The sequence below is a fragment of the Arachis hypogaea genome, chromosome 3, assembly GCF_003086295.3.
Source record: "Arachis hypogaea cultivar Tifrunner chromosome 3, arahy.Tifrunner.gnm2.J5K5, whole genome shotgun sequence".
Taxonomy (NCBI): domain Eukaryota; kingdom Viridiplantae; phylum Streptophyta; class Magnoliopsida; order Fabales; family Fabaceae; genus Arachis; species Arachis hypogaea.
The window spans coordinates 16,792,515-16,818,833 of record NC_092038.1 but is presented as its reverse complement, the minus strand read 5'-3'; the positions used below and the strand labels follow the sequence as shown (position 1 = coordinate 16,818,833).

Below are 26,319 nucleotides of genomic sequence, written 5' to 3'. Positions count from 1 at the left end.
TTTGTGTTGAATTTAGAGGATTTTATCAATTTTTCTCACATTTATTCAATGAAATAGCATGATTTTGTGAATTTCTCCTAAATTGTGCTTAACATGTTTTTTAGGCCCTTAATTTGCTAAATTTAATTTTCTTTAATTTTATTCAATTCCTTGATGTGTTTGTTTAGTGATTTCAGACTTAGAAGGTAAAGATTAGATTGAAGAAGTGAAAAAAAAGCATGCAAAGTGGAGAATTCATGAAGAAATGAGGATTTGGAGAATTCATGTCCACGTGCATGCGTACCTCACGCGTACGAGTGAGGAAGGAGTTCGCCAGGCCACGTGTACGCGTGACCCACGCGTATGTGTGACACTTGTCACGTGATCTCATTAAAGGAGCACGCTGGGAGCGATTTCAGGGCTTTCCAAGCCCAGTCCAACTCATTTCTGAAGCTATTTCAAGCCAAAGTGAAGAAGGATGAAAGGGGAGAGCAATTAGAGTAGTGTAGAAAACATGTTTTAGGTTAGTTCTAGAGAGAGAAGCTCCCTCTTCTCTCTAGAAATTAGGGTTCTTAGTTTAATTGTCTCTTAGATTTAAGTTTCAATTCTTGTTCTCATCTAGTTTCTTTTATCTTTCGTTGTTCTATTGCCTTAATTTCCTTAGTTTATCTTGTTAATTTCTCTTTTATGCCACTTTTATATTCATGAACTCTTGTTACTTTTAATTTCATTTAATGTAATTTTGATGTTTTTATGTTTGTTGATGTTTATTTTGATTTGTTATTATTAGTTTCTTATAATTGGTAGCTTTAGATTTTATATTTCATGCAATTTCCTATGTTTTTCCTTTTATGCACACTAAGTGTTTGACAAAATGATTGGCTTAGTTTTATAGTAAATTTTGTGCATTCTTGGCGTGGAAAAAGAAATTAGGTGCTCTTGAGTCAATAATACCCAATTTGGATTGGTGATCTAGGGTTGTTAGTTTGTCTTGTTTCCATTGATGCTACTTATGGATTAGGATTAACTAGCCATATTTGATTTTCTCCGGATGTTAGAGATAATGTAATAGGCTTAGTTCTTGGTTATTATTGTGTTATGATTAATGACAAGGATAGAAAATATTGATTCTCAATCCTTGCTATGAATGCCTCTTTTTAGTATTTGTTATCTTTAGTTGTTTGATTTACTTTATTGTCATTTAAATTTCTTATTTTATCAACCTAACCCCTTGAATCTCATAACCAATAATTGAGCAGTAGATTACAACTCTTAGGGAGAACAACCCGGGAGTAATACTCTCGGTTATTTCTAGTGGGTTGAACTTGTGACAACTAAAATTAAACTTTGATTGAGGGTTGCTTGTTGGTTTAGATCTATACTTCGACGAGACTATTTTTGTGTGAAAATTCTAAACCGACGGTAACTTCATATCAAGGAGCAATTACCAATATACTAGGTCAACGTTGTAACTTCCCTATAGCAAAAACGTTCATCAACACTATAAAATAGAAAACTCTAAAAAAAAAAAGTATGTTATTCACTCTGAATATACGCTATTCTTCTCTCACTCTTACTCGAGCATCAAAGTGTCTTTACAGGTGTCCATGGCTACCAGTTCTTTCGGAGCTATACCTCATCCATCTCAAGCGAAGGCCAATTTAGACTTGGACAAAACGAGTTATACATCCTACAAAACTCACCACACAGGAATATTATGTATAATGAATTCAATAATAAGATACATAAGAATGTATATCTACAATCCCATGCAGGCGTACGCCTACAAAGAATACAAATTTGCTAGCAGCAATTTTCGTTTATTTTCCCGTGTATTTACTTTTTTGTTTATAGGTGTCTTTAGTATTTACTTTTGGTTAAGCATTTTCTATAATTAGATGATGGACCTTCAACTCAAGCCAACTTCACTGTGCATTTGACCATCCTCCATCCTTATCCAAGTCTTTAGAGAGAAGGGATTCTCAGTGATCTCTAAAATTCTAGCTCCTCTAGGCCAATCTCCATAGCCACCATAGCCAGTGTGTCTTGCATAGCATAGCCATAGTTTTTGGTATGGACAGCACCAATCCAAGCCATGATTGTGTCCAACAAATATTGCCTGCAAGTTATAAAAAGATAAAAAGTTTAAATACTTTTGTAATTACTGTAAATGAGTTGCTTTGGTTTTAGTTTTAGTAACTCTAACGTATTTTTTATTATTTTTTTAAAGCTAGATATATTAGTGTCAAATATTTTGATGATTAAAAAAACTACTAAGAGCACTTTACAAGACCAAAATTTGGAGCTATAAGGCCAAAAGTAAAAGAGAAGGACTAACATCTTAACAAAATTTAGAGAGGCTAAAATTAAAATATCTAATTTTCATTAAGACATATATCGATACATTTTACTATTTTATTAGGAAATCTGGCTGTATTATGTTGTGGGCCCTAGTGGCAAGGTGGCATGCGTATGTTCTTGGATGTTTCACAAATTTTATAAATTTCTCTCCTCAAAAGAAAAAAAATACATTACAATCCCAAGTAAAACAAGGTAAATGTATTCGGTTTGTGGGTCTAATAGTAGATGGATGCTAAACAAGTGTAAATTAAAATTTAACAAAATAAACAATTGGACAGAATAAGATAATAGATAAAAAAGAACATATATGAATCTCATTTAAAGGATGATCAAATAGTGCAACAAAATGGAGAAATTATTGTATGTTCATCGAGCACCACGTGAATGTGTTTTCAAGATATGACTGAATACAAAGAATCTTATCAAAACGGTTTTGTTATCAGCAATGAGCGCTATTCACATAAAACTCAAGGAATTTCAAGCAATGTCTCAACACAAAAGCATAATAATATAAAATTTATAAGTAAAGCTTTAGGTATTAAACAAGTGAGAACTCATAATTGCTATAGTATGTTGTAATTAGAATCACAATCTCATACCTAAAATTTAATGCTCCAATAACACCTAATATGATGAAAATCTAAAATCAAATACCCATTTATCTTTCTACATTAAGGCATGTGAAGCTATGTTTTCCTTTCAATGGTAACGTAGAAATTTTGTCCTTTGTGATGTGGATGTGATAGGAACTGAGAAAGCTAGCAGAATTAGGGAATTTTATTGATGAACTAGAAATTGTAAATCACAATTCCTTATTGAAATATACTGTTGGATCTAACTAACTTTGGGGAGAATTTCTTCCCCTAAACTAATAAACTGAACAGAATTTTCTAACTAACTAGAACTAACTAACCCCTAGTATTTATAGGCAACAGTTAAGTTTAGAACTACTGCTCCTAACCTGCTAAACTAACTTAAAAGAGCTAACCAGCAGCCAACCAACAACAATTATGAATTAAGTAGTGAAAATTCAGCTTATCTACTCCTTACCTCTCCTCCTATAAACCAATCGAAACCTGTTCTTATCATTACTTCCCCCTGGACAACCACTTTGTCCTCAAGGTGGAACTCTGGAAAAGAGTGTCACAGCGCGACAACCTCCTCCCAGCTATCCTCGCATGATGGAAGATCCTGCCAACGAACCAAGTACTCTAAGGAGCCATCCCTCGCTGATCTAGATGCAAAAATACCCTCGGGCTGCACCATTAATTTGCTATCCTTTGCCATCGCTGGTGGGAAAACATGCGGTTGTTGTGATGCCGTGACAACCTTCTTCAACTTGCTTATGTGGAAGACCGGGTGGAGCTTGCACCCGTTCGGCAGCGCCAATCGATATGCCATTAGGCCTACCCTCTCTAGCACTTCGAAAGGCCGATAAAAGCAAAGGCTCAATTTCTCATTCATCCTTTGAGCCAAGGAACTAATTCGGTAAGGTTGTAGCTTGAGGTACACCCAATCTCCTATCCCAAATTCCAACTCTCTTTGCTTCTTATCCGTTGTTTGCTTCATTCTCTACTTAGCTTGCATCAAATGCTACTTTAAGTTAGCTAGAACCGCATCTCTGGTTACTGCCAGTGCAGCCACTTTCTCAACCTGAGATGGGTTTGTCTCTTCTCGGAACAAAATTGGGGAGGCACCCCATAAACGACCTGAAATGAGGTAGTGCATTTTGAAGCGTTAAAGGTCGTGTTAAACTAATATTCTGCCCTTGGTAACCATTCCAACCACCTCTTTGGATATCCACCCATAAAGCACCTCAAGTAAGTCTCGAGGCACCTATTCACCACCTTTGTCTGCCTATCCATCTGTGGGTGAACGCGACGCTGTATTTCAATTTCGTGCCCGCCGCATGAAATAATTTGAACTAAATTCTACTCATGAAAACTCTATCTCGGTCGGAAGCAATAGATTTCGAAAATCCATGATGCTTTACCACCTCTTTAATGAAAATTGCAGCCACTTCCTTGGCTGAGAAAGGGTGTGATAACGATATAAAGTGGGCATATTTGCTCAACCAATCGACCACCACAAAAAAGGTGTCCATTCCCTTTGCCTTGGGCAAGCTGACCATAAAATCCATAGTGATATGTCCCATATTCTCTCTGGAATTGGCAAGGGCTGCAGCGGTCCCGCTGGCTTAAGCGCGACGTATTTGCTTTGTTGGCAAATAGAACAAGCGGCCATAATCCTTCACCCGTCGCTGCATCCCATTCCAATAGACCTCAACCACCAACCTCTTGTACGTATAAAAGTACCCTGAATGGCCCCCCATCCCGCTGTCATAATGCTCAGCCAACAGGGAGGTTATATGAGCTGAATTTGCCGATAACACTGCTCTTCCTTAATAGAACAGCCTCCCTTTCCTTAAGGAGTAACCAGGGAAATCCTTAGACCCCTGTTACCATTTTTTGTAGCTCCAGATCTTCCTTTATCTTAGCGTTTATACCGTCCCAAAGATTTATGTGCACTACCGAGATAGCCTTAGCTATCATTTGCTGTGAAAGATCATCCGGTGCCTTATTTTCCAATACCGGCCGATACTTGATGTTGGAGTCCAAGCCCAACAACTTTTTTGTCCAATGGAGGTGGGCCAGATCCATCAAACGTTGCTCGGTAAGAAACTTCAAACTCTGCTGATCCGTCAACACCGTGAAATGACTTCCCAACAAGTAGTGCTACCATTTCTGGACAGCAAGCACCACTGCCATCAATTCCCTCTTGTAAGCTGATTTTTTATGCGCTCTTGGCGACAATGCTTGACTTAGAAATGCAATCGAACGCCCCTGTTGAGACAGCACAGCCCCTCACCCTTCGCTCGAGGCGTCGGTCTCTATGACAAACTCTTGCAAAAAATCTGGGACAACCAATGTGGAAAGGCTACCATGAGGGATTTTAGTTGTTCAAAGGCTGCCATGGCTTTAGCGTTCAATTCAAAAGCATTCTTTCTTGTTAAATCTGTCAATGGTTTTGCAATGATGCCATATCCTTGCACAAACCACCGATAGTACCCAGTGATGCCCAAAAAATCCCGCAAGGCACGTACATCTTTAGGGACCGGCCAAGCAAGCATGGCTGCTGTTTTGCTAAGGTTTGCAGCCACCCCTTCAGCCGAGATTATGTGGCCCAAATACTCCATTGAATCCACCACAAATGTACACTTATTGGCATTTAACACAAGCTTATTAGTGGTGATAATGCAAAATACTTGCTACAAGTGAAACGACATGACTCTCAACATCCTGGCTGTAGATTAAGATATCACCGAGGAAGACTAATGCAATCTTCCGAAGCAACGGCTTAAGGATGTCATTTATCAAAGCTTGAAAAGAACTCGGCGCGTTGGTTAGGTCGAAAGGAATTACCAAGAATTCGTAGTGTCCCTCATGCGGCTGGAAGCCAGTTTTGTGAATGTCTTCATCGCGCATCCTAATTTGATGATACCTGGACTTCAAATCAAGCTTGGAAAAAATCAACACCCCTGCCAACTCATCCAAAAGCTCATCAATGACTAAAATTGGAAATTTTTTCGTTATGGTGATCCCATTTAGAGCGTGGTATTCCACACAAAACCTCCAACCTCTATCTTTCTTCTTGACCAGCAAGATGGGACTAGCATACGGATTTATACTAGGCCGAATGATTCCTGAAACCAGCATTTCCGCAACCATTTCTTCAATTACCACTTTTTGGTGATATGAAAAAAGGTAAGGCCTAATATTAGGCACAATAGCCCCTTCCTTTTTAAGGGAATAGCATGATTATGCGAATGATGCGGCAGTAGCCCCGATAGTGGATGAAAGACTATCTCTTGATCGTCCAACATTGTTTGTATCAACTGTGGCACACTTACAACCAAATCCAAGTGTAAATTTGCCCACCTTAACACAGTTCTGGGTCGCCTTTCAAAATTAAAGGCCCCCCACCATTGAGTATCTTGATCCAAGAATCCTTAAAACTTGCTCTAATGACTCCCAACTTGTCTAACCATTCCAGCCCCAAAACAAACTCCGCTTCTTCGGTGGAAAAAAGTAGAAATCCGTTGTTATGGATAGCCCTTGGAAGCTTAATGTGACTCCGTTGCATCTATCCTGTCCCCCCGAATTTCGATGGTCAGCCACCCTCACTCAGAACTTAGGTGTAGTATCTATGACCATCCCCAATTTTGCTGCAATTTCTGGTGCTGCGAAGTTATGCGAGGCCCCACAATCAACCAACACCCTCACTTGATGCCCTTTCACCTCAGCCCACACCTTGAACGACCTATGGTGGGGATTGCAACATGAAAGTTTGAGCTCCAGTTGCTTTATTATGTCTGGAACAACTTCGTGCTCCAACCAGTCCCCTTCCTTAGCCTCTGCTTCCATTATTAGCAGCTTGAACTTCTTGTTCTTGTATACATGGTTTGCTAAGTACAATTCAACACAGAAGAAACATTCCCCCTGACACACTTCGCCCTATACTTTTCGTTGCTGAAATGTCTCAATCTGCGCCATCGCAAGGGATTCGTCATTGACTCTGCACCCTTATGAGCTATAGAATTAGACACTGTAGCAGGGTCCATAGCTTTGGTGGCAAGTGAATTGGTAATGACAAAGTTGGAAGCCGGTGGTTTACTGCGTCCTGATACTCCTGGCAAGACAATGTTGCAATTTTCTACCTTTCGTGCCAACTCTATCAACTCATCCACTAATTGATATGGAAATAGTTTACATTCTTCACCCACTTCCAGTTTCATCATGTTCAAGAAGAGGTCCAATAGCAATTCCAGCACGATTTTGCGAAAAGGCCGCACGTGAAGCACAAACTAATTTGACATAGTCCCGGATCGAGTTTGACTGTTTTAGGTTCAGCAATGTTTGATACGGACTCTGCAGCCATGCCGGTTGAAAGTGCCATAGCAGCACCACACAGAGGAACCGCCACTAGAGTACTGAGGCTATCGCCTCCCACCACCTAAACCACGTGAATGTGTGGCCTTCCATGGCGAACGTCGCCACCGTGAGTCACTCCTCCTCCGGCACCGCTCTGAGTAGGAAGAACTGCTCCATACGTTCGATCTAGGTCATCGCGTCCTCAGCTCAAAATATCGAGAGTTCTAGTCTTCACCACTACTCCGGCGCAGTTCTGCTTCCTTCCGAGCCAGTGACAGCCTAGTGCAATGCCGGAGAACTCCGGTTGTGATGGATCGGAGCACCTCGCTCCATGGAATCCACTCGTGCATCGGTCCTCTGCAGCATCTTCTGCAACGCGCGACACAGGTCTTCATATTGGTCAAAACGCGATTCCATCGCATCCAATCTCCCTTCCATTTTGTGTGATCGTGGCTGCACCATTCACCACAAGTACCAAGATCTGTGGACTTCTGATAATAGTTGGTAGGAACTGAGAGCTAGTAGAATTAGGAGATTTTAGTGATGAACTAGGGATCGTAAATCACGATCCCTAATTGAAATACACTGTTGGATCTAATCAATTCTGGAGAGAACTTTCTTCTCCTAAATTAACAAACTAAATAGAACTAACTAGAACTAACTAACCCCTAGAATTTATAGGCAGTAGTTAAGCCTAGAACTGCTGTTCCTAACCTACTAAACTAGCTTAAAAGAGCTAACTAGCAGCCAACCAGCAACAATTATAAATTAAGTAGTGAAAATTCAGCTTATCTATTCCTTACATCTCCTCCTATAAATAATAGAAACCTATTTCTATCATCGAGGAAAACTAAGGGTTGCTGTAATTGGTTGAAGTGGGTGTGGGTTATGCCAAATAATCACAGTAACTATTTAGATCTGTAGTTAAAATTAGAATTTATAGTGTGAAATAAAAGAAATGGATCATTTTGTTTTTTACAGTTATATATAGACATTGTGGAGGTTAAGGAATCAAATAATTATTGAAGATGTTGATGTATATGAAAAGATATTATGTAAAGAAATTAGAAGTATCCTGTATTTATGCTGACAAACTGTTTACAGAATTGGATAAAAGTAATGAGATGGTTGGGAGTACTTGAAAAATTGAGGGGATTCGAATCGAGTAATGCTGCATTTGGATTTTGGAACAAGAGATAGGGTAGAAGAGGACACTAACACACAGACACTAATGTCATTCCTCTAAGATGTTATGTCTTTGAGGCTCTAACCAAACGAGCCTTACATTTGGTGATGTTGTGTGAGATACTGAGATTAGTGCAACTTTATCCGTGTGTAAAGCAAAGGCACTGGGACTTGAAGAATCCATCCAATATATGATTAAAGAGAATGGTTGCTCGGAAAAATGACTCGGAAAGTTAAACTTTTTTAAAGATTACCCAATTTTAGTAGGTTGGAGATCTAAATTCTTCGTGGGAAAGAAAGGGTTTTAGAGTAAAAGAATTTCAATTTAAATAAATTAGAATATCAAACTTAATTTCATTCAAGTTACACAAAAATTTATGGTTCTCAATACCACTAGTTGTTGCTTTACCAAATATCCACAAGAAGAATGAGATCTAGGACTTGTTATAAGCTTGCACGGGATACCTATCGTGAAACTATATCCTAAAAACTTAAATTATCAAATAAAGACATATGAATAATTATATATCTAATAATACCATAATATAGAGGACAACTCTTTAGCTGACAAGAGGGAGCTTGGCACTATAATGGTTGGGTTATAATCTTTTGGGATGCTTCTGCTAAATCCCAAAGATTGTTTATATGTACATACTTTTCTCTCTATACCTACTATATGGTCAAGTTTAATAAAGTATCACTAAAAAAAAGTACTTTTCATCTTCTCAAAATAAAATCAACAATCAAGCAAAAGACTCACCAATCTTAACGATGTTTGCATTTGGATGAGAAGAGATTTAATCAATTATAACATAAAAATTATGATAAGATTATAGGATAAATTTTTGCCATTATTCCTAAAACACAACCAGGCCAATGATAAGATACTTTCATCCTTCTTTGTGAGATATTACTTAGCTAGATAGAAGTGTATTACTTGGTTAATAAGAAGTGTATTACTTAACTAGTCATAATCCTACAACTTTTTTATTTCCAACTCACCAAGATGGCTTAGAACTTACCTTGACAGAAGTTCTATTCACAAGAAGATTCATGATACCCATTTCAGCTTCTTGAGATGCAACACTTTCCTTGTTAATTGAACCGACACAAGGTTTTTGTATTGTAAGCTTGGGAGCGACGGTCTTGTAGGCCGTACTCGGTATATGCCAGAAAATAATCTCTGGCACCCTGCCAATTACAAATAATATATGCTTCATTTGAGTCATTAGAAAAATACAAGGAAAAACAAGAGAATCAAAGAACTATTTTCTAGTTATTTTCTTAATCTATGAAGCACTAAACTTTGCTGACTTATTGTGTCTGGGTGTCAGACATATTTTGGACACGACATTTATCAATACGCATTTTGCGTGCTTTTTTTGTCCAATTGTATCTTAATAAAAAATAAAAAATTCTTCTTCGAAGATACTTAGACACACCTAATTATTGCATCTCGAGTCTTATTCTTAACATGTATTCTTGAAATGAATTTAGAAATAGTATATATTATTATTAATTAAAACATGAAAATATTTTAAATATTTTGTATAATTAAAAAGACATAAAAAAATTACAAATTAATTTATATTATAATATCAAAAAAATATCAAAATATCATTATAAGTTATCTAAAAAATATTATATATATATATATATGTGTGTGCGTGTGTGCGTGTGTGTCCCTTCATGTCTTATAAGAATTTAAAATTCGGATGTTCATGGGTCTCATATTTCGTGTTGTGTCTCGTGTCTGTATTAGTGTCCGTAGATCAGAGTTCTTAATCGAAAAACACAAATAAGAAACCAGAAGAAAAACTGTTTATCCGAATATAAATGCAATACTTTATTCTACCTTGAATCACTATTAATTTGTTTGCTTTTCTGCTGAAACCATTCTGCCTGAGCACTAGATATTATTTCCGGATACGAACCACCACCAGAATCAAGGAAGTAGAGGAAAGCCAAGGGCAATTGTGGATCGTCTGATGATGAAACTTGAAGGACATAGTTAGAGACACTTGGCCAAAGATTTCTAGGACCATAGGTAGAGAAAGAACCATTGTGCTTGATCTCGTTCTTCAATAGTTCAGGTCGTCCTGTTCCTTTGAAACATCCTTCTTCTCCTGAAAATGATCAAATCTGAATCAGCTTGGTCTGAATTGATTAAACGTAACCAAAACTCAGCAACTAAAATACGATTTCAGTGGACAAGTTTTTTGACGTGATGAATTTTTCGTCTTGTCACTAGCTTCTTCACGTATCTCTTGCTCAAGTGCCTCTCCTCCAACTGTGTCCCTATGCAGTGGCGGAGCTTCAAAGAAATTTTTGGAGGGGCCAAAAAATTTAATAAAAACAATTAAAAAATTATATAATAATATTTATATTAAAAAAATTTGTAAATATAATTAGTTTTTAAATTTGTTATTAATACGTGCAATTATATATAGTTAAGGTTAACTAAAAAATTAAAGCTGGTTTTGGTTAACTAAAAATTTGGTTTACAAATTGATTTTAAATGATAAAATTAGTTATTAATTGGTTATAAAATTAATACATTAGTTTTAAAAATAAATATTAAATTTTAAAAATAATAGGGTTTTTTACAAAAAAAATTAATTTTTGCACATAAAAAATATTTTTAATCTAAAAACTATTTTTTTTTTGAAAAAACTATTTTTAAATTATGCAAATAAATTATAATTTATAAGTTAATTTTTAACATTCTAAAAAATTTATTTTTAAAGTATCTATTTTTCAAAAGTCTCAAAACTAGTTATTTTTATTGTTATTTCTATTACAATCAAATAATATATTACACCAAAATAAAATTTTAACTTTCTAATAAAATAAAATATCAAAATCTATTAATATATATATAGGGCTAATACTACAATGACATGTAGTTTGCAATGGTGATTTAAAAAATAAAATAATGACTATTTATTAGCATGTGGTATACTACTAGTTATACCACAGCTTTTAGTGTTCTAAAAATAAAATAATATATAAAAATGTATGAGACTATCAATCGCGTATCACACAAGAATAAAAAGTTAAGTGAATGATAAACACAAATATGTAAAATGAAAATATGTGAATTTAACTATCTGAGTTAATCTTATTTTATATGAAAAAAAACTACTAATTTTTTTATAAAATCTTTGAGGGCCATGGCCTATTGCCCTAACAAAACTTCGCCATTGCCCGAGTGTTTGCATACACTTGTAACTTGTTTGTGTGCTTTTACTAGCTAGCTAGATAATTATACCTGATTGAGTAATGTTACGTGACTAACAAAATTTATCATTTTTGATTGACACTTATTAATATTCTAAGTGTTAATTTGAATTGACTTTTTTGAGTTAAAAAATATTTTTTAAAAAAATAAAGTACTTTTATTCAATTTTAACTTATTTGAATAAATCTTAAGTATTAAATTCTAACTCCTAAACTTTAACCCCAATTTTAATAGTATAAAATTGAAATATTAGCTAAAAATATTGAATAATATTACTAAAAAGTGTTGGCTCCCTAATATTTTTCTTTTTGGAAATTACAAAAAAACCTATTCTTTAATCCTCAGAGAAATATTCATAACTCCACAGAAACCAGATCAACCTACTTCGAGGAATGTATTAAAGATTATATACTATGATTATATTTTCAACTCCCTATCAAGAAAATATGTACAATAACAAGATTCTTAATTATCTGAAACGTATTACCAAGTACCTGAACAAAAAGTTCCGGTTGGAGGGCAACGGATTTGAGGAATTCCAAGTGTTGAGAACCACTCTAATGGCCACTCAAATGGAGCATCGTCATGGTTTCCGAATACACTGGCCCAAGGTATGCCCCTGTTTTGCGTAGGAGAGATTGCCTGATCCCAGTACAAGCTTGCATTTGCAACCATTATGTTGTTAGCCGTAATCACATCACCAAGATATATCACAAAATCTGTCATATAGTTTCATTAGCCTTTGGTATTTATGAAACCTATAAATGATCATAAAGAAAATTAATTCACAGACATAGGGGGCAAGAAAAGATTCATAGCTACCTTGAACTAAAGCAGTTCTCTTCAATAAATTCATAACAACTTCTCCTAAGTAATTAGCATATTTGGAATTTAAACATGTAACTACTCAAGCATCACATATAACATGTTCATATCCCTGTATTTTTTTACCTGTGTATCCAATAATGGAATGTCGTCTCATAAAAAATAATCATTTTTTTACATTAATTACATAAATAGTCTTAAAAAAAGGATGTGACTGCATAACTATTTAAAATAGTTTATGCTGTTAATGCATTAAGATTAAATTCTTAATTTATATGTTCTTTATATTTAAATCTTTGAAACAAATTTATCATGAAGTATACTTTTCATTTAATTAAGTTGTTTTGCCTAAAACACATTGGCTTTTTGTTGTGTATTTGAATTTTTTTGCTTAGCTTAAGATGATACTAAACAATCTGTGTTGTGATAAGGATGATTATATGGATGTCTATTCTTAAGAGAGAATAAATTTAATAAAATTGAAAATATAATCTTCTGTACACATATAAATAACAGGGTAAACCTCAAATAAAAAGATACACTACAATAATATAAAATTTTCTCTCATATATATATGACTTCTGTGGTGGCTAGATCAAAACAATGGCTAAGGTGGTACAAAGACAAGGTCCAATCTAAAAGGAACACGTGACACTTTTGAAGAGAGTAGACTAGAGGAGTTGATTAGGCCAAATATGGTAAAATTGTTAATGGACAGAGATAAATAGTTTAAATTTCTAATCAAAATTAATTAAATTTTTAACTTAGAGAGATTGTTATCACCTAATTTAATTTTACTGCCTCCAAAAAATGAGCTTATCGTTATCAACATATTATTATTTAAATGCTGTATCAATTTTGCAATTTCAATTTAACCATAAATTATTACAGAATTTGTACTTTATAAAATTATAAAAAAAGTGGGTTACAAAATAAATTTCTAACATCATTTTTATATTTTAATTATAAAAAAAGCTACTAAAAATGATTTGATTTTCACATCTCTCTACAAATTAATTTAAAGCTTATTGTTTGGGAAGTACCATGCAAAATAGGTAACAAGAAGATTTTTTTTCTTATTAATCAATATCTTCTAAAAAAAGTCAGTAATAAAGTAATAAAATAAAAAATTAATTATACAATTTGAAAAAAATAAACAAAACTTATAGAAACAACCAGCATGATTCAATAATGAATTAATAACTCATATGAACAAAAAATTATTTTTGGGCATGTACTTTAATACTTTATGCTTTATGCTTCTCTTGCAATGACAAAAGCTCCATATGTCAACAAAGCACTTGTTGGTCAATAAAAAAGCAATTTTTAGCTATCACAATTCTGTCACCATAGATCTCCCCTATATATAATACTAGTAAATATGAGTTATTTCTATTATTATAGTGAGATAATTATATTGGTGAATATCAATACTAGAGTCTTCTATTTACACTTTTTTATTTTATATTTATTATATCTTCTTTATTTATTTATTTTATAACACGTTATTAACACGATACTCTGATCAAAATTTAGAAAGATTCGGGTAATAAATTTTCATTATGTCAAAGCTCGCTCATCTTAAATTTAATGCTCTTGATATATTTGGAAGCAACTACTTATCACTAGATACGGAAATCCATCTTGATTCAATAGATCTTGGAGATACCATTAAGATTGAAAATAATGCATCCCAAAAGGATAAAGTCAAAGCCATGATCTTTCTTCGTCGTCACTTCACAAATGATTGAAAAATAAACATCTTACACTAAAAGATCCTGCAGATCTATGAAAAAACCTTGAAAAAATGTATATTCATCAAAAGACAGTGATACTTCCTCAAACCCGATATGAGTGGACGCACTTGCGTCTATAGGATTTTAAATCCATAAATGAATATAATTTAGCAATGTTCCGAATTACCTCACAAATGAAATAATGTGGAGAAAAAATAACTGATAATGACATGTTAAAGAAAACTTTCTCAACCTTTTATGCCTTAAATGTGCTCCTGCAGCAGCAGTATCAAGAAAAAGAATTTAAAAAATATTCTGATCTAATTTCTTGTCTTCTTGTTGTTGAGCATAACAATGAATTGCTTTTAAGAAATCATGAAGCACGCCCAACTGGCGCCGCCCCATTTTCTGAAATAAATGTGACAAATCATTACCCTAAAAGAGGTAAATGGCAAGGTTTTGGTAACAAGAAAAATTATGGATGGAAGAAAAATTATGTTCACAAGAAAGATCTCACCAGGAGTGAGATAAAGAAAGAAACAATAGGCAAAATAAATCAATAGAGGATAAATGTTTCCATTGTGGTGGAAAGAGACATTGGTCGCGTACCTATCGTACCCCAAGGCACCTAGTCGATCTTTATCAAGTATCTTTGAAAAATGACAACAAAGAAAATGAGACAAATTTTGTTTCAAAGGATATTGCTGAAAATTACACCACTTATTATGAAGTATCTGATTTCTTTAAAGATTCTGAAGAAAATATTGACCATTTGATCAATGATGGAATAGTTTAATATGTGAATTTGTTAAGTACTCATGTAAATAAATATGTAAACATATATATATATATATATATATATATATATATATATATTAAGTTTTATTCCTTATGTATTTGTATTTCAAGTATGATGTATATAAATAATATCTAATAAAATATTTATGTTTATGAATTTTAAAATTACTAAATATGTCAAGTTATAAAATAATAATAATAATAATAATAAAGTTTTTAGTATATGATATTATGTATATTACTTCTTAGAAAAACGATTTCAATCAAGAAAAATAATTTTATTGTGCATATACTTTTACTCATTTTATTATTATTTGTCTTTGAAAAAAATTACAAGGACATATGGTGAAGATGTTTGCCTTGCGGATTGTGCAAGTTTGTATATCATTCTCAAAAGTAATATATTTTACTCGTCTTGTACCAAAAAAGAATATGTTAATACTATTATTGGCTCAGGTAATGTAATTGAAGGCTTTGGAAGAATTATAATTTTGTTTCTCGGATGAACAAAATTCTTAATAAACAATGCACTTTTGTCTACCAAGTCTCTAAGAAACTTGTTAAGTTTTAGAGATATTTGTTAAAATGGATATCATATTGAAACAATGCATGAGAAAAATTATGAGTATTTATGTATCACAACTCTTGATTCAAATAAAAATGTGATATTAGAAAAGTTATCCTTACTTTCATTTGAGTTATACTATACTAAAATTAGTACAATTGAAACACATGTCATTGTAAACCTGAAGTTTACCAACCCAAATGAATTTATAATTTTGCATGATCGATTATGTCATTTAAGAATAACCATGATGTAAAAAATTATTGAAAATTTTAATGGACATTCACTAAAGAACCAGAAGATTTTTAAATCTAGTGAATTTTGTTTTACTACATGTTCTCAAGGAAAACTAATTTTAAGGCTATCACCAGTAAAGATTGGATTTGAGTCCCCTGAATTCCTAGAAAGGATTCAAAGCGATATATGTAGACATATTCATCCACCATGTGGATTTTTTAGATATTTTATGGTCTTAATAGACGCATCTTCGAAATGGTCATATGCGTGCTAATTGTCTTCTCACAACCTGGCGGTTGCGAGATTACTTGCTCAAATTATTTGATTAAAAGTACAGTTTTCAGAAAATTCAATCAAAGTAATTCGTCTTGATAATGCTGGTGAATTTACTTCCTAAGCCTTTGGTGCTTATTGTATGACTAACGGAATAAGCGTTGAGCATTCAGTAGCTCATATTCACACACAATGGGTTAGCAGAATCACTTATTAAACGCCTCCAGTTAATTGCTAGACCCTTACTGTTGAGTTAAGAATTTAACTAAATTAATTAGTGATGACAAACATTATTTTTGGGCAAAATAAATAATTAAGTGTTGATTATTTATATCTATATATTAACTAATTGTTTATTGTTGCAGGCCAAATGTTAATAGCCCAAAAGCAATCAGCAAGAATATTGGGCTGAAAGCAAAATAAAGAGCCCAAGCAAAAGTAAAGAAGGAAGCCAAAGAAATTAAATCGGGCCAAGCACACCAACACCCGATCCAAGCCCGATCTGGTTTCAGAAATGCAAATCCCTCCCTTTTGCTTAACCAAAAGCAACGTTCCTCTCCTCTCTAATCAAGTCACATCACAGCTTCAGAAAAGTAAGAAAGAGAACGAGAGTGAAAGAGCTTCTTCACCAAGCAAAACACCAAAGAAGTAAGAGAGAGAAAGGTTAAGCTTGATACACAGAAATCTAATCACAAAATTCAAACCAAATCAAGCTTAGGATAAAGGTATTCCATCTCATCTTACTTGCATCAAATCTTCTTCTCTTCTTTCCAACTCTCTACTCTATCCGAAAATGACATTCAAGGGAAAGTTGTTCTCTGCCCTATTCTGCTTCACATATACGGTCACAAGTGATACTTGGGGACCAAGTAGTTTTTCAATGGCTAAGATCAACTTGACCATGAGAAGATTTCTATGGTTACTGCTTTGTGGCTTTCGGTCAAGATGAGGAAGTCAGAGGAAAAGTTTCTACTCTGAGGATTAAGGTAAAAAAAAGTGAATCTGTGGGTTGGTGAAGCTCAAGGCTCAAGGTGTTGACCTTGGAAGAAGAACCCAGCAACATGCAAGGAGATAAAAGAAGATTTTCTGTTCATTCAAAGGCAAGGAGAGAAAACCAGAGAGTGAGAACAGTGTTCTGTTAAGAAGTTCCTCTACTTGGATAATGCTTTCTTTCAAAGAAGCATTCGGCCAATACTGAAGAACTGCATCTGAGGTTTGCGAATCTGGTTTTGCACATAGCAAAGAGGCTGCTGATGAAGTCAATCTCCTTCATGTTTTATTAATTGTAATGTACTTTTCCAAGTTTATCTTTCTGTAATTTCTTGTGAGAAAAGGCATTGTGAGAAAGCTCAAGTAAAAGCCATGAGTGAAAAAAGGCTGAGTGATACACTTGAGAGAAAAGCCTAGAGTTATTTTTCTGATTTCTTTAGGTTAGTTAAGTGTCTTGTATCTTGTACCTGTTTGGTATCCCTTTCTTAGTTGGGTTAGCACTACGAGTGAATAGTTAGGAGTTAGCATAGCCAATGTCAAGTTAGGATAGAACTTGAGTGTGAAATTGGTGTATGTAATTCTGTTAACTATAGTGAAATTCTTCCATACTTGTGGAGGAGACTGGATGTAGGTTGCATAGCACAAGGCAACCGAACCAGGATACATGATGGTGTTCGCCTTTCTATTCTCTGTTGAGTTCTGTTTTCTGATATTCATGAGACAAAAATAAATTGTCTCATAAATTTTCGCTGCTGAGTTCAAACAGAATCAGAATTGTAATTTTGTTTAAAAAGATTATAACAGCAACTTAAAAGGAAGGCATAGATTCAACCCCCCTTCTCTAAGCCTACCACAACCTTCACTTACTTATGAGAATTAATCTCCCAACCTCAGCTTAAGGGCATGCTGTTTTACACACTTATTCGTTTGAGGCCAAAAAGTTACCATCAGTTCTCTTATATGCAATTAGCTTTTGGCCAATAGCCAAATATTTTTCATTTAAAAATATTCATGTGTGCGATATATGTTCCCATTGGGATATATGTTGTATATGATTCTCCTTCTATAGTGAAGTATATTGAGATACAAACTGGAGATGTATTCAAAGTCCAATTTGCAGATTGTCATTTTGATAAATCAAAATTTCCAACATTAGGGGGAGAAAACAAGCTTCCTGAAAAGGAATTTAATTGGAATGCATCATCCTTGATGCATTTAGATCCTCGATCAGGGCAATGTGAACTAGAAGTTCAAAGATTATATATTTGCAAAAAATAACAAATGAATTGCCTATATACCAGCTGAAAATACTAAACACTACACAAATTCATGTTAGAAGCGTGGTAGGCCTATCGGTCCTAAAGACAAAAATCCTAAAAAAAAGAGGTAAATACTATTCCCGTTGAAAAAGATAAAGACATAGTAAAGACACATGTAATTGTCAAAAATTCTGATATAGTTTTGACACCAGAAGACGTTTAAGTACCTAAAAATTGTAAAAATGACGAGATTTCGATAAATTATGTCTTTATAGGAAAAAATGAGACCGAAATAAGGCAATTGTCGATGAAATATTTGCATATAATGTGACATTACACATCATGCATGAAAGTAAGGATCTTGAGCAAAAAATAGTCGAAAAATGTCGACAAATGAATGATCGGCCAAAATGGGAAGAAGCTATGAAGGCTTAGTTAGACTCACTTGCAAAACATGAAGTCTTTGGACCTGTAGTCTGTACACCAAAAGATGTAAAATCTATTGGATATATATGAGTATTTGTGAGAAAACGAAATGAGAAAAATGAAGTTGTACGTTACAAGGCTCGACTTGTGGCACAAGATTTTTCACAAAGGCCTGATATAGATTATGAAGAAACATATTCTCCTGTAGTGGATGCAATAATATTGCGTTATTTAGTCAGTTTATCCGCATACCATAAACTACATATGCATCTAATGGATGTGGTAACAACCTATTTATACGGATCATTAGATCGTGATATCGATATGAATGTCACTGAAGAACTAAAGATATCTAAATCATCCCATGAATATCCGCAGGGTTATACTCAATAAAATTGCAAAGATCTTTATATGGTTTAAAGCAATCTGGACGAATGTGGTATAATCGTCTTACTGAGTATTTAGCCAAAAACAAATTCAAGAATGATGATATCTACCCATGTGTTTTCATAAAGAAATCTGTATCTGAATTTATTATAATTGCTGTGTACGTTGATGATTTAAATATCATTGGAACTCCTGAATAGATTCCAACTACTATAAAATTTCTAAAAGAAGAGTTTGAGATGAAAGATCTAAAAAAGACTAAATTTTGTCTTGGCCTACAAATCGAGCATACAAAAAATGGGATCTTTATTCATCAAACAACAAACACAGAAAAGATCTTGAAGAAATTTTATATGGATAAGTTACATCCATTAAATATCCCAATGATCGTAAGATCTTTGGATGTGGAAATGGATCAATTCCCTCCTAAAGAAGAAAATGAAGATATCTTTGGTCTTGAAGTACCATATCTTAGTGTCATTGGAGCGCTAAAATGTATCTTGCTAATAATACACAACGAGATATATCATTTGCTGTGAATTTAGTAGCAAGGTATAGTTTCTCTCCAACCAAAAGACATTAAAATAGAATCAAACAAATCTTTCGATATCTTCATGGAACGGTTGACATAGGATTGTTTTATCCATATGGATTCAAGTCACAACTAGTTGGCTATGTAGATGCAGGATACTTGTCTGATCCATACAAAGAGAGATTTCAAGCAGGATACCTGTTTACATATGGTGATACAACTATATCATGGAGGTCCACAAAACAGACGATAGCAGCAACATTCTCTAATCATGCTGAAATACTAGCAATTCATGAAGCAAGTCGCGAGTGGTTTTGGCTCAGGAGTTTGATCAAATATATTCTGTCATCATATGGACTAATTGATCATAAGATAGCTCCAACTGTCTTGTTTGAAGATAATATAACATGCATTGCTCAACTTAAGGGTGGATACATCAAAGGTGATATAACAAAGCATATTTCTCCTAAATTCTTCTTCACTCATAATCTTCAAAATCAAGGAACAATTGATGTCCAACGGATCTGCTCAAATGATAATCTGGCAGATTTATTTACAAAGTCACTTCTAAAATCCTCCTTTGAAAGATTGGTACATCAGATTGGAATACGCCAATTTCGAGATATTAAATAATCGTGACAAGAGGGAAAGGTTGTACTCTTTTTTTCTTGGTCAGATTTTTTTTCTATTGAATTTCTCTTGACAAGGTTTTTAATGAGGCAATCCCTATTACAAAGGATTTTGTACTCTTTTCCCTTTACTATAATTTTTTTATTGGATTTTTCTTTAATAAGGTTTTAACGAGACATAATCCTAAATGGACATTCAAAGGGGAGTATTGTGATAAGGAAGATTATGTGGATGTCCATTCTCAAAAGAGAATGAATTTAATAAAGTTAAAAATATAACCTTCTATACGCATATAAATAGGAGGCTAACTCTTAGACAAAATGACACATTACAATAACATATAAAATTCTCTCTCTTTTCTATATCTCTGTGGATCTTAAGTTGCAATATATATATATATATATATATATATATATATATATATATATATATATATATATATATATATATATGAGTTACTTTTATTATTATAGTTAGATAATTATATTGGTAAATATTAATATTAGAGTCTTCTATTTATACTTTTTATTTTATATTTATTATATTTTTTATTTATCTATTTTACAAGAATCTATAATTTATTATCTTTCATTGAATTATATTTCATCTTATAGTTAATAGTTATAATATATTTAAGTTAAATTCCAAAACATATGAAACCAAAATTTATTAAACAATTCATTTTTAACATATATATTTAATCCGAAAAGTAATATAAAACAATTTAATTTAAGAACTAATCAATTAGCCAACAAAATAGAAAATGAGTAAGAATTGATATTTTAACTTGTCATGTATAGTGGAGGGAAAAAAATATTAAGTAATTGTTAATTTAAAAAATGCAATTATGAGACTTTTTTTTCTATGACATTTTTGTATAACATTTTCTACCATATTTAATAATGAATTATATTATCTATATCATTTTGTTATTATTTTAAAAATCAGTCTGAACGAGGTGATTGCGGTCGATTTTGAACCACTTTACCTTAAAAATCAAATCAAGACTTAAGTCCTTAATCTTCTTCGGTTTTTGAAAAATACCCTCTTAACAAAATTTAAATACAAAAAATTTTTAAATTTAATAAATAGAGAATAATTTCTTTCGTCTATTTATTTCTCATATACTAAAATAAAATTGACTGACTTACTTGAAACGGTGTTCAGATATTCGTTACAATATCACATTAAAAAAGGAATAAAATTCAAAAGACAAATAAATCTCTGCTGATGAAAACGACGTCATTTTGCAAATAGGGATAATTGGAATTGAAGCCATGAGCGTCAACATGGTAGCAGTGGCATCCCTAACCACTCCATCCATCACCATCAGCTTCACTAATTCTAAATCACATACTCTTTCCTCCTTTTCTTCTTCTTCTTTCGAGCTACTGGCCTTTTTCTAATTCAACTCTTCGTCGCCATCCTTCTTCTTGTGCCCTCACTCTCCGTTGCGGCGCCGCGGTCTTTGCCTCTTCCTCTTTTCCTTTCACTTTCCCCAATTTCAATTCAAGTTCCGTGGTATCATTCTATTCTCACTATTTCAATTTCTATCTTCCTTTTTATCAGTTGATCCTGTAGTTAACTTTGATTTTCAGATTGTGGCCGCACTTGGAATTGATGCACAGCCTGAGCGTGATTACGAGCCTCTTCGGGTTATGATTTCGGGTGCTCCTGGTTCCAAAAAAGGCACTCAATGCGAGTTTGTCAAACACAAGGTTGGTTCGTTCCCTTTCCTTCTTTATTATGATGATTATTAATCCCTTTCTTCCTTCAACACTTCACTTACTCATTACTCGTATGTGATTTGTGAAGTACAGTTTAGTGCATGTTACTGCCGGTGATTTGCTTAGGGCTGAGATCGCCACTAGTAGTAATAATGAAAATCTTGCTAAACAGTATATGAAGAAAGGTCAACTTGTTCCGATCATATTGTTGTCATGGTAATGCTACCTTCTTATTTTTCTTCTCTCCTTGTTCATGTTGTATGTATGTATGTATGCATGTATGTGGTTGATGTCTGGTGTGTGAAGATGGTGAAGGATCGTCTCTTGAAGCCTGATGCTAAGGACTCGATTGGTATCCGTGGAGCTCATATCAGGCTATTGCCCTCAAATGACGTCGTTTTCATCAGTAGGATTTATTTGTCTTTCAAACTTTATCCCTCTTCCAGCGTGACACCGTAACAGATATTTGGACACAATTTCAACCATGTCAGCTAATTCCATTTGGTGTATGAGAGGAAAATGGACGGAATGATTAAATTGTCCTCCGTTTGTTAAAGTCAGAAATTTTTTTGTATTTAAATTTTGTCAAAGATATATTTGTCAAAAACTTAAAAGGTCAGGGATCTATCTGTCTTTTTTTCTTTTTTTTTAACTAATATGCTACTATTATCATATTATGCCACTATTATCAGGGTTTTTTATTTAAACAAATGTATTTATTACTTAAATAAATAATTTTAAAAATTATTACTAAAATTCGTTCTCCATTTCTATCTTGTTTATACTGTAAACGAGATAAGGCTGGTGGACGGTTATAAAAAAATATCATTGACAGCAAGGTTTTGGCTCCAATTTGAACCTTTCAACCACTTTCTCGTCTCTTTTATCCCTTTCTATCCATATTATCGAGTAATATGACGATATGGCGCGCGCAAATAGTAGTGATTGAAACATCAACAGGCTGAATGAGACTTGGCATTACGCTGGGGCAAAGGACTTTGCGGTTAGTTTTGTTATCTTGACTTTTATGTAATCGCGTATATAGATAGAATACAGTTTGTATCACTAGAAATAGGTTAATAGTAAAAATTTGAAACTCTAGTTTATTTTACTTGTATTAGGCTGTTACTACATAATTATTAATTTAGTTATTAACTAGCCAAGTTTGATAATTAAATTATTAAGTTAAGTCAGACTTAGTTAGTTAGATTGTTAATAACTTTATTAAATGTTTTAAATTCACGTAACGGAATGAGAAAATGTGTATTAGCTAAGAGAGTAAATAGTCACAGAAAATGTTGTGTCAGCATAAATCCAATTAGTATATACGTGTAAGATTCTGTTAGGTAGATGTATAGAATAGTAAAGACAGTTTGCTATGTTGATAGACCTATCCAATTATTTATTTTTTAATAATTGTGAATATATATTTCTTGTCAGAGGCCTCACCTTCTCCTCCCCCGGCGAGTGAGCCATATCCTTCCTCCACCCGATGTCATCGTCCCGTATCTGAGGAAAGCTGGATTCGGTGACACGATGCCTCTCAGTAATTTCACATTCGACAACTCCCTGATTACGTCATTCGTGGAGCGATTGTCCAAAGACCCCCACAATCCATCTCTCATGAGGTGAGGCCACTATCGCCCTACAAGATGTGGCATACCACTCGGGCTACGCACACAGAAGGACCCAATTGGGGGTGCTTCCGTGACTTCTACTGATGGTATCGCACGGAGGCGTGGGAGTTGGTGGAGCGGCTGCTCGGTCTCAAGCCTCCGGTGGTTCCACAGCAGGCAGCACAGGGGAAAGGGTCGTTCTCGCTGAAGCTTGTATGGCTGCGGGACCGTGTCTGCCAGATGTCACCGACAGACGACACAGTATGCTAGGTGTTACATCATATTACTGATCGCAACAGTAACAGATTTTCACACTCAAATATCACCCCGTTGTCGCCATTTCTCATACAACAATTGGGATAAACACACATAACTACATATCCGCTATTACTAGACATTTTTTCTTTCTTTTGTGAGAAAAACGAGAGAAAAAAAGATATAAAATATTTGTGAAAAATACCAAGAATTACACCTCTTTTTATAGATGTTGAAAATTTATCTTACTGTATCTCGTTTATACAGTAAACGAAATAAAATTTGAAGACGAATTTTAGTAATAATTTTTAAAATTATTTATTTCAATAATAAATATATTTATTTAATTTATTTAAATAAAAAATCCCTATTATCATATCTGCTCGTGACAATTCAAGCCAAATGTTAAAAGGTCGAAATAAAATAACAGAGTAAGCTCTAATTTGGATAAACAACTTAACTAAATTCTTTTTAAAAAAAAAATAATTTGAACAATAAATAACTATATTAAAAATCTTATAAAAAAATTATTTCATGTTTGAATTTTTAATTCTAAAAATACTTATATTATAAAAATGTGATAAAAAAAAATAGTGTCATAAAAAAATTATTTTTTTAATTTAATTTTAAAAATTGAACCAAACATTAATATTACTAGTTCTCGTAAATTCAAAACTCAAAAAAAATTAAAAAGTGTTCACCTCACCTGGAGTTTCGTCGTCTAGCACTGTGTTCATCACCCTAATGGAGTTTACATCCTGAACTGGTCCCCAGTCCGTCGACTCGGCCTCTCCAAAATGGAGGTCCGCAAACAAAGCAATCTTAAAGGCTGCACCTGCCCGCATCGGAACCAGCCTCTCCCCACCAGTGTCTCTTCCCAATCGGAATCGAATTGTTGATGATGCTCGCCGATGATTGGACGACGACCATGATGATCCGACGGTGGAGAACAGAGACAGAAATAGCAGGGGCAAAACCGTCTTCCAGTGGCTTCGATCAGGTTTTTTCCCCATTATGCAGGAAAAGATGAATCAGAGATTTTACGAGAAGGAAGAATAAACGGAAAGGGTGCAGTGCACTGCTGAATACTGTCGGTTTTTATTTTTTGTGTAATAGTGATTTGATATTTTTGGACTGGGGATGGTGATTTTAAACCATATGAAAAATTGACGTGTTTTTTCATGTGAAGAGTATAGAATTTGTGACTTTTAAAAATATACAAATTTAAGGATTGAATTTATTTTTTTATTTTAAAATTTTTTAAATATACAAATTTGACTTTTAAATTTCTGTTTTAATATTAAAAAAAATTTTAAATTTGTAAATCAAACTTTCTAATTTATTTTATAATAAAAAAATTTATTTTAACATAAATAAAAAATTTAAATTATAAATTTAAGAGATCTAATCTTCAAATTTTTTACAAATTTTATTATTATTCAAATTTAAAAATTTAATTTATTAATTAAAATTAAAAAATTAAAATTCATATAAAAAATATACCAATTAACCATTACTATAAATTATAGACAACATTTTTACATATCTAAAAAAATTAGTCGAATACTGAGGCTGCGTAGCATCTCTTTTAGAATGGGTGAGGTCGGTGGCACAGTATTGGAGATTGGAAAAGGGTGAAATTACGGTGACACCTCCTTCGGTCTTGCGATTCCTTTCCTTGTAGGCGTCCCTACATTTTATGATTTTTTTTTTTCTACGAGCGTATAAATGACTAAATGTCTTTAACTTAAATTTTGAAATATTTAATTAATTTTTTATATATTATAAATATTATATACATATTTAAATTAAGTTGCTAAAAAAATTTTAAAAAAAAAATTTTTAGTATATTTAATAAATTTTTAGTAGTATAAATAAAAGTACTAAACAACATATTTTTTAAAAAGTTATAATTTATATTTTTTTTTAAAAGATCTTTAAAAAAAATGTTTTTCACATTATGATGCAGACACTAACGCAGATACGAGACACGTCGACACACAAATTTTAAAATATTATAAGATACAAGGACACGCATATATATAAAATATAAAGTAATTTTTTGATAAAATCGTAATGATGTTTTATTATTTTATTGATATTAAAATATAAATTAATTTTTTAATTATTTTTAGTATCTTAGTTTAATTATATAAAGCATTTAAAATAATTTTTGTTTTAATAATAATAATATATACTATTTGTAAGTTTATTTTATGAATACATGTTAAGAATAACGTTGGACACGCCGACACGTGATGATATTTAGGTGTATTCAAGTATAGCTGGAGAAGAATTTACTAGTTTTTATTAAGTCACAGTTGTGACACAGCAGACATACGTATCGGACGAATATCGATGAGTCT

General features: G+C 33.3%; 1 protein-coding gene across 1 annotated transcript; it reads right to left on the bottom strand.

The window, feature by feature from the left end:
- Nucleotides 1-1,663: 1,663 nt before the first annotated feature.
- LOC112789673 (probable inactive purple acid phosphatase 16) lies at nucleotides 1,664-25,087 on the bottom strand. Its single transcript, XM_025831670.3, has 5 exons — nucleotides 24,660-25,087; nucleotides 12,192-12,416; nucleotides 10,312-10,582; nucleotides 9,479-9,647; nucleotides 1,664-2,098 (listed from the first exon to the last, which is right to left on the bottom strand). The coding sequence occupies exons 1-5, from the start codon at nucleotides 24,964-24,966 to the stop codon at nucleotides 1,889-1,891; spliced, it is 1,182 nt and encodes a 393-aa protein (XP_025687455.1). The 5' UTR covers nucleotides 24,967-25,087; the 3' UTR covers nucleotides 1,664-1,888.
- Between the last annotated feature and the right edge of the window lie 1,232 nt (nucleotides 25,088-26,319).

Excerpts from the sequence above, each read along its gene's own strand:
- LOC112789673 (XM_025831670.3), bottom strand. The coding sequence starts at position 24,966 with ATGGGGAAAAAACCTGATCGAAGCCACTGGAAGACGGTTTTGCCCCTG. Across the intron at positions 10,583-12,191 it reads AACCGGAACTTTTTGTTCAG|GAGAAGAAGGATGTTTCAAA; the intron begins GTACTTGGTAAT and ends GATCATTTTCAG. Across the intron at positions 9,648-10,311 it reads CAAATTAATAGTGATTCAAG|GGTGCCAGAGATTATTTTCT; the intron begins GTAGAATAAAGT and ends TGTAATTGGCAG.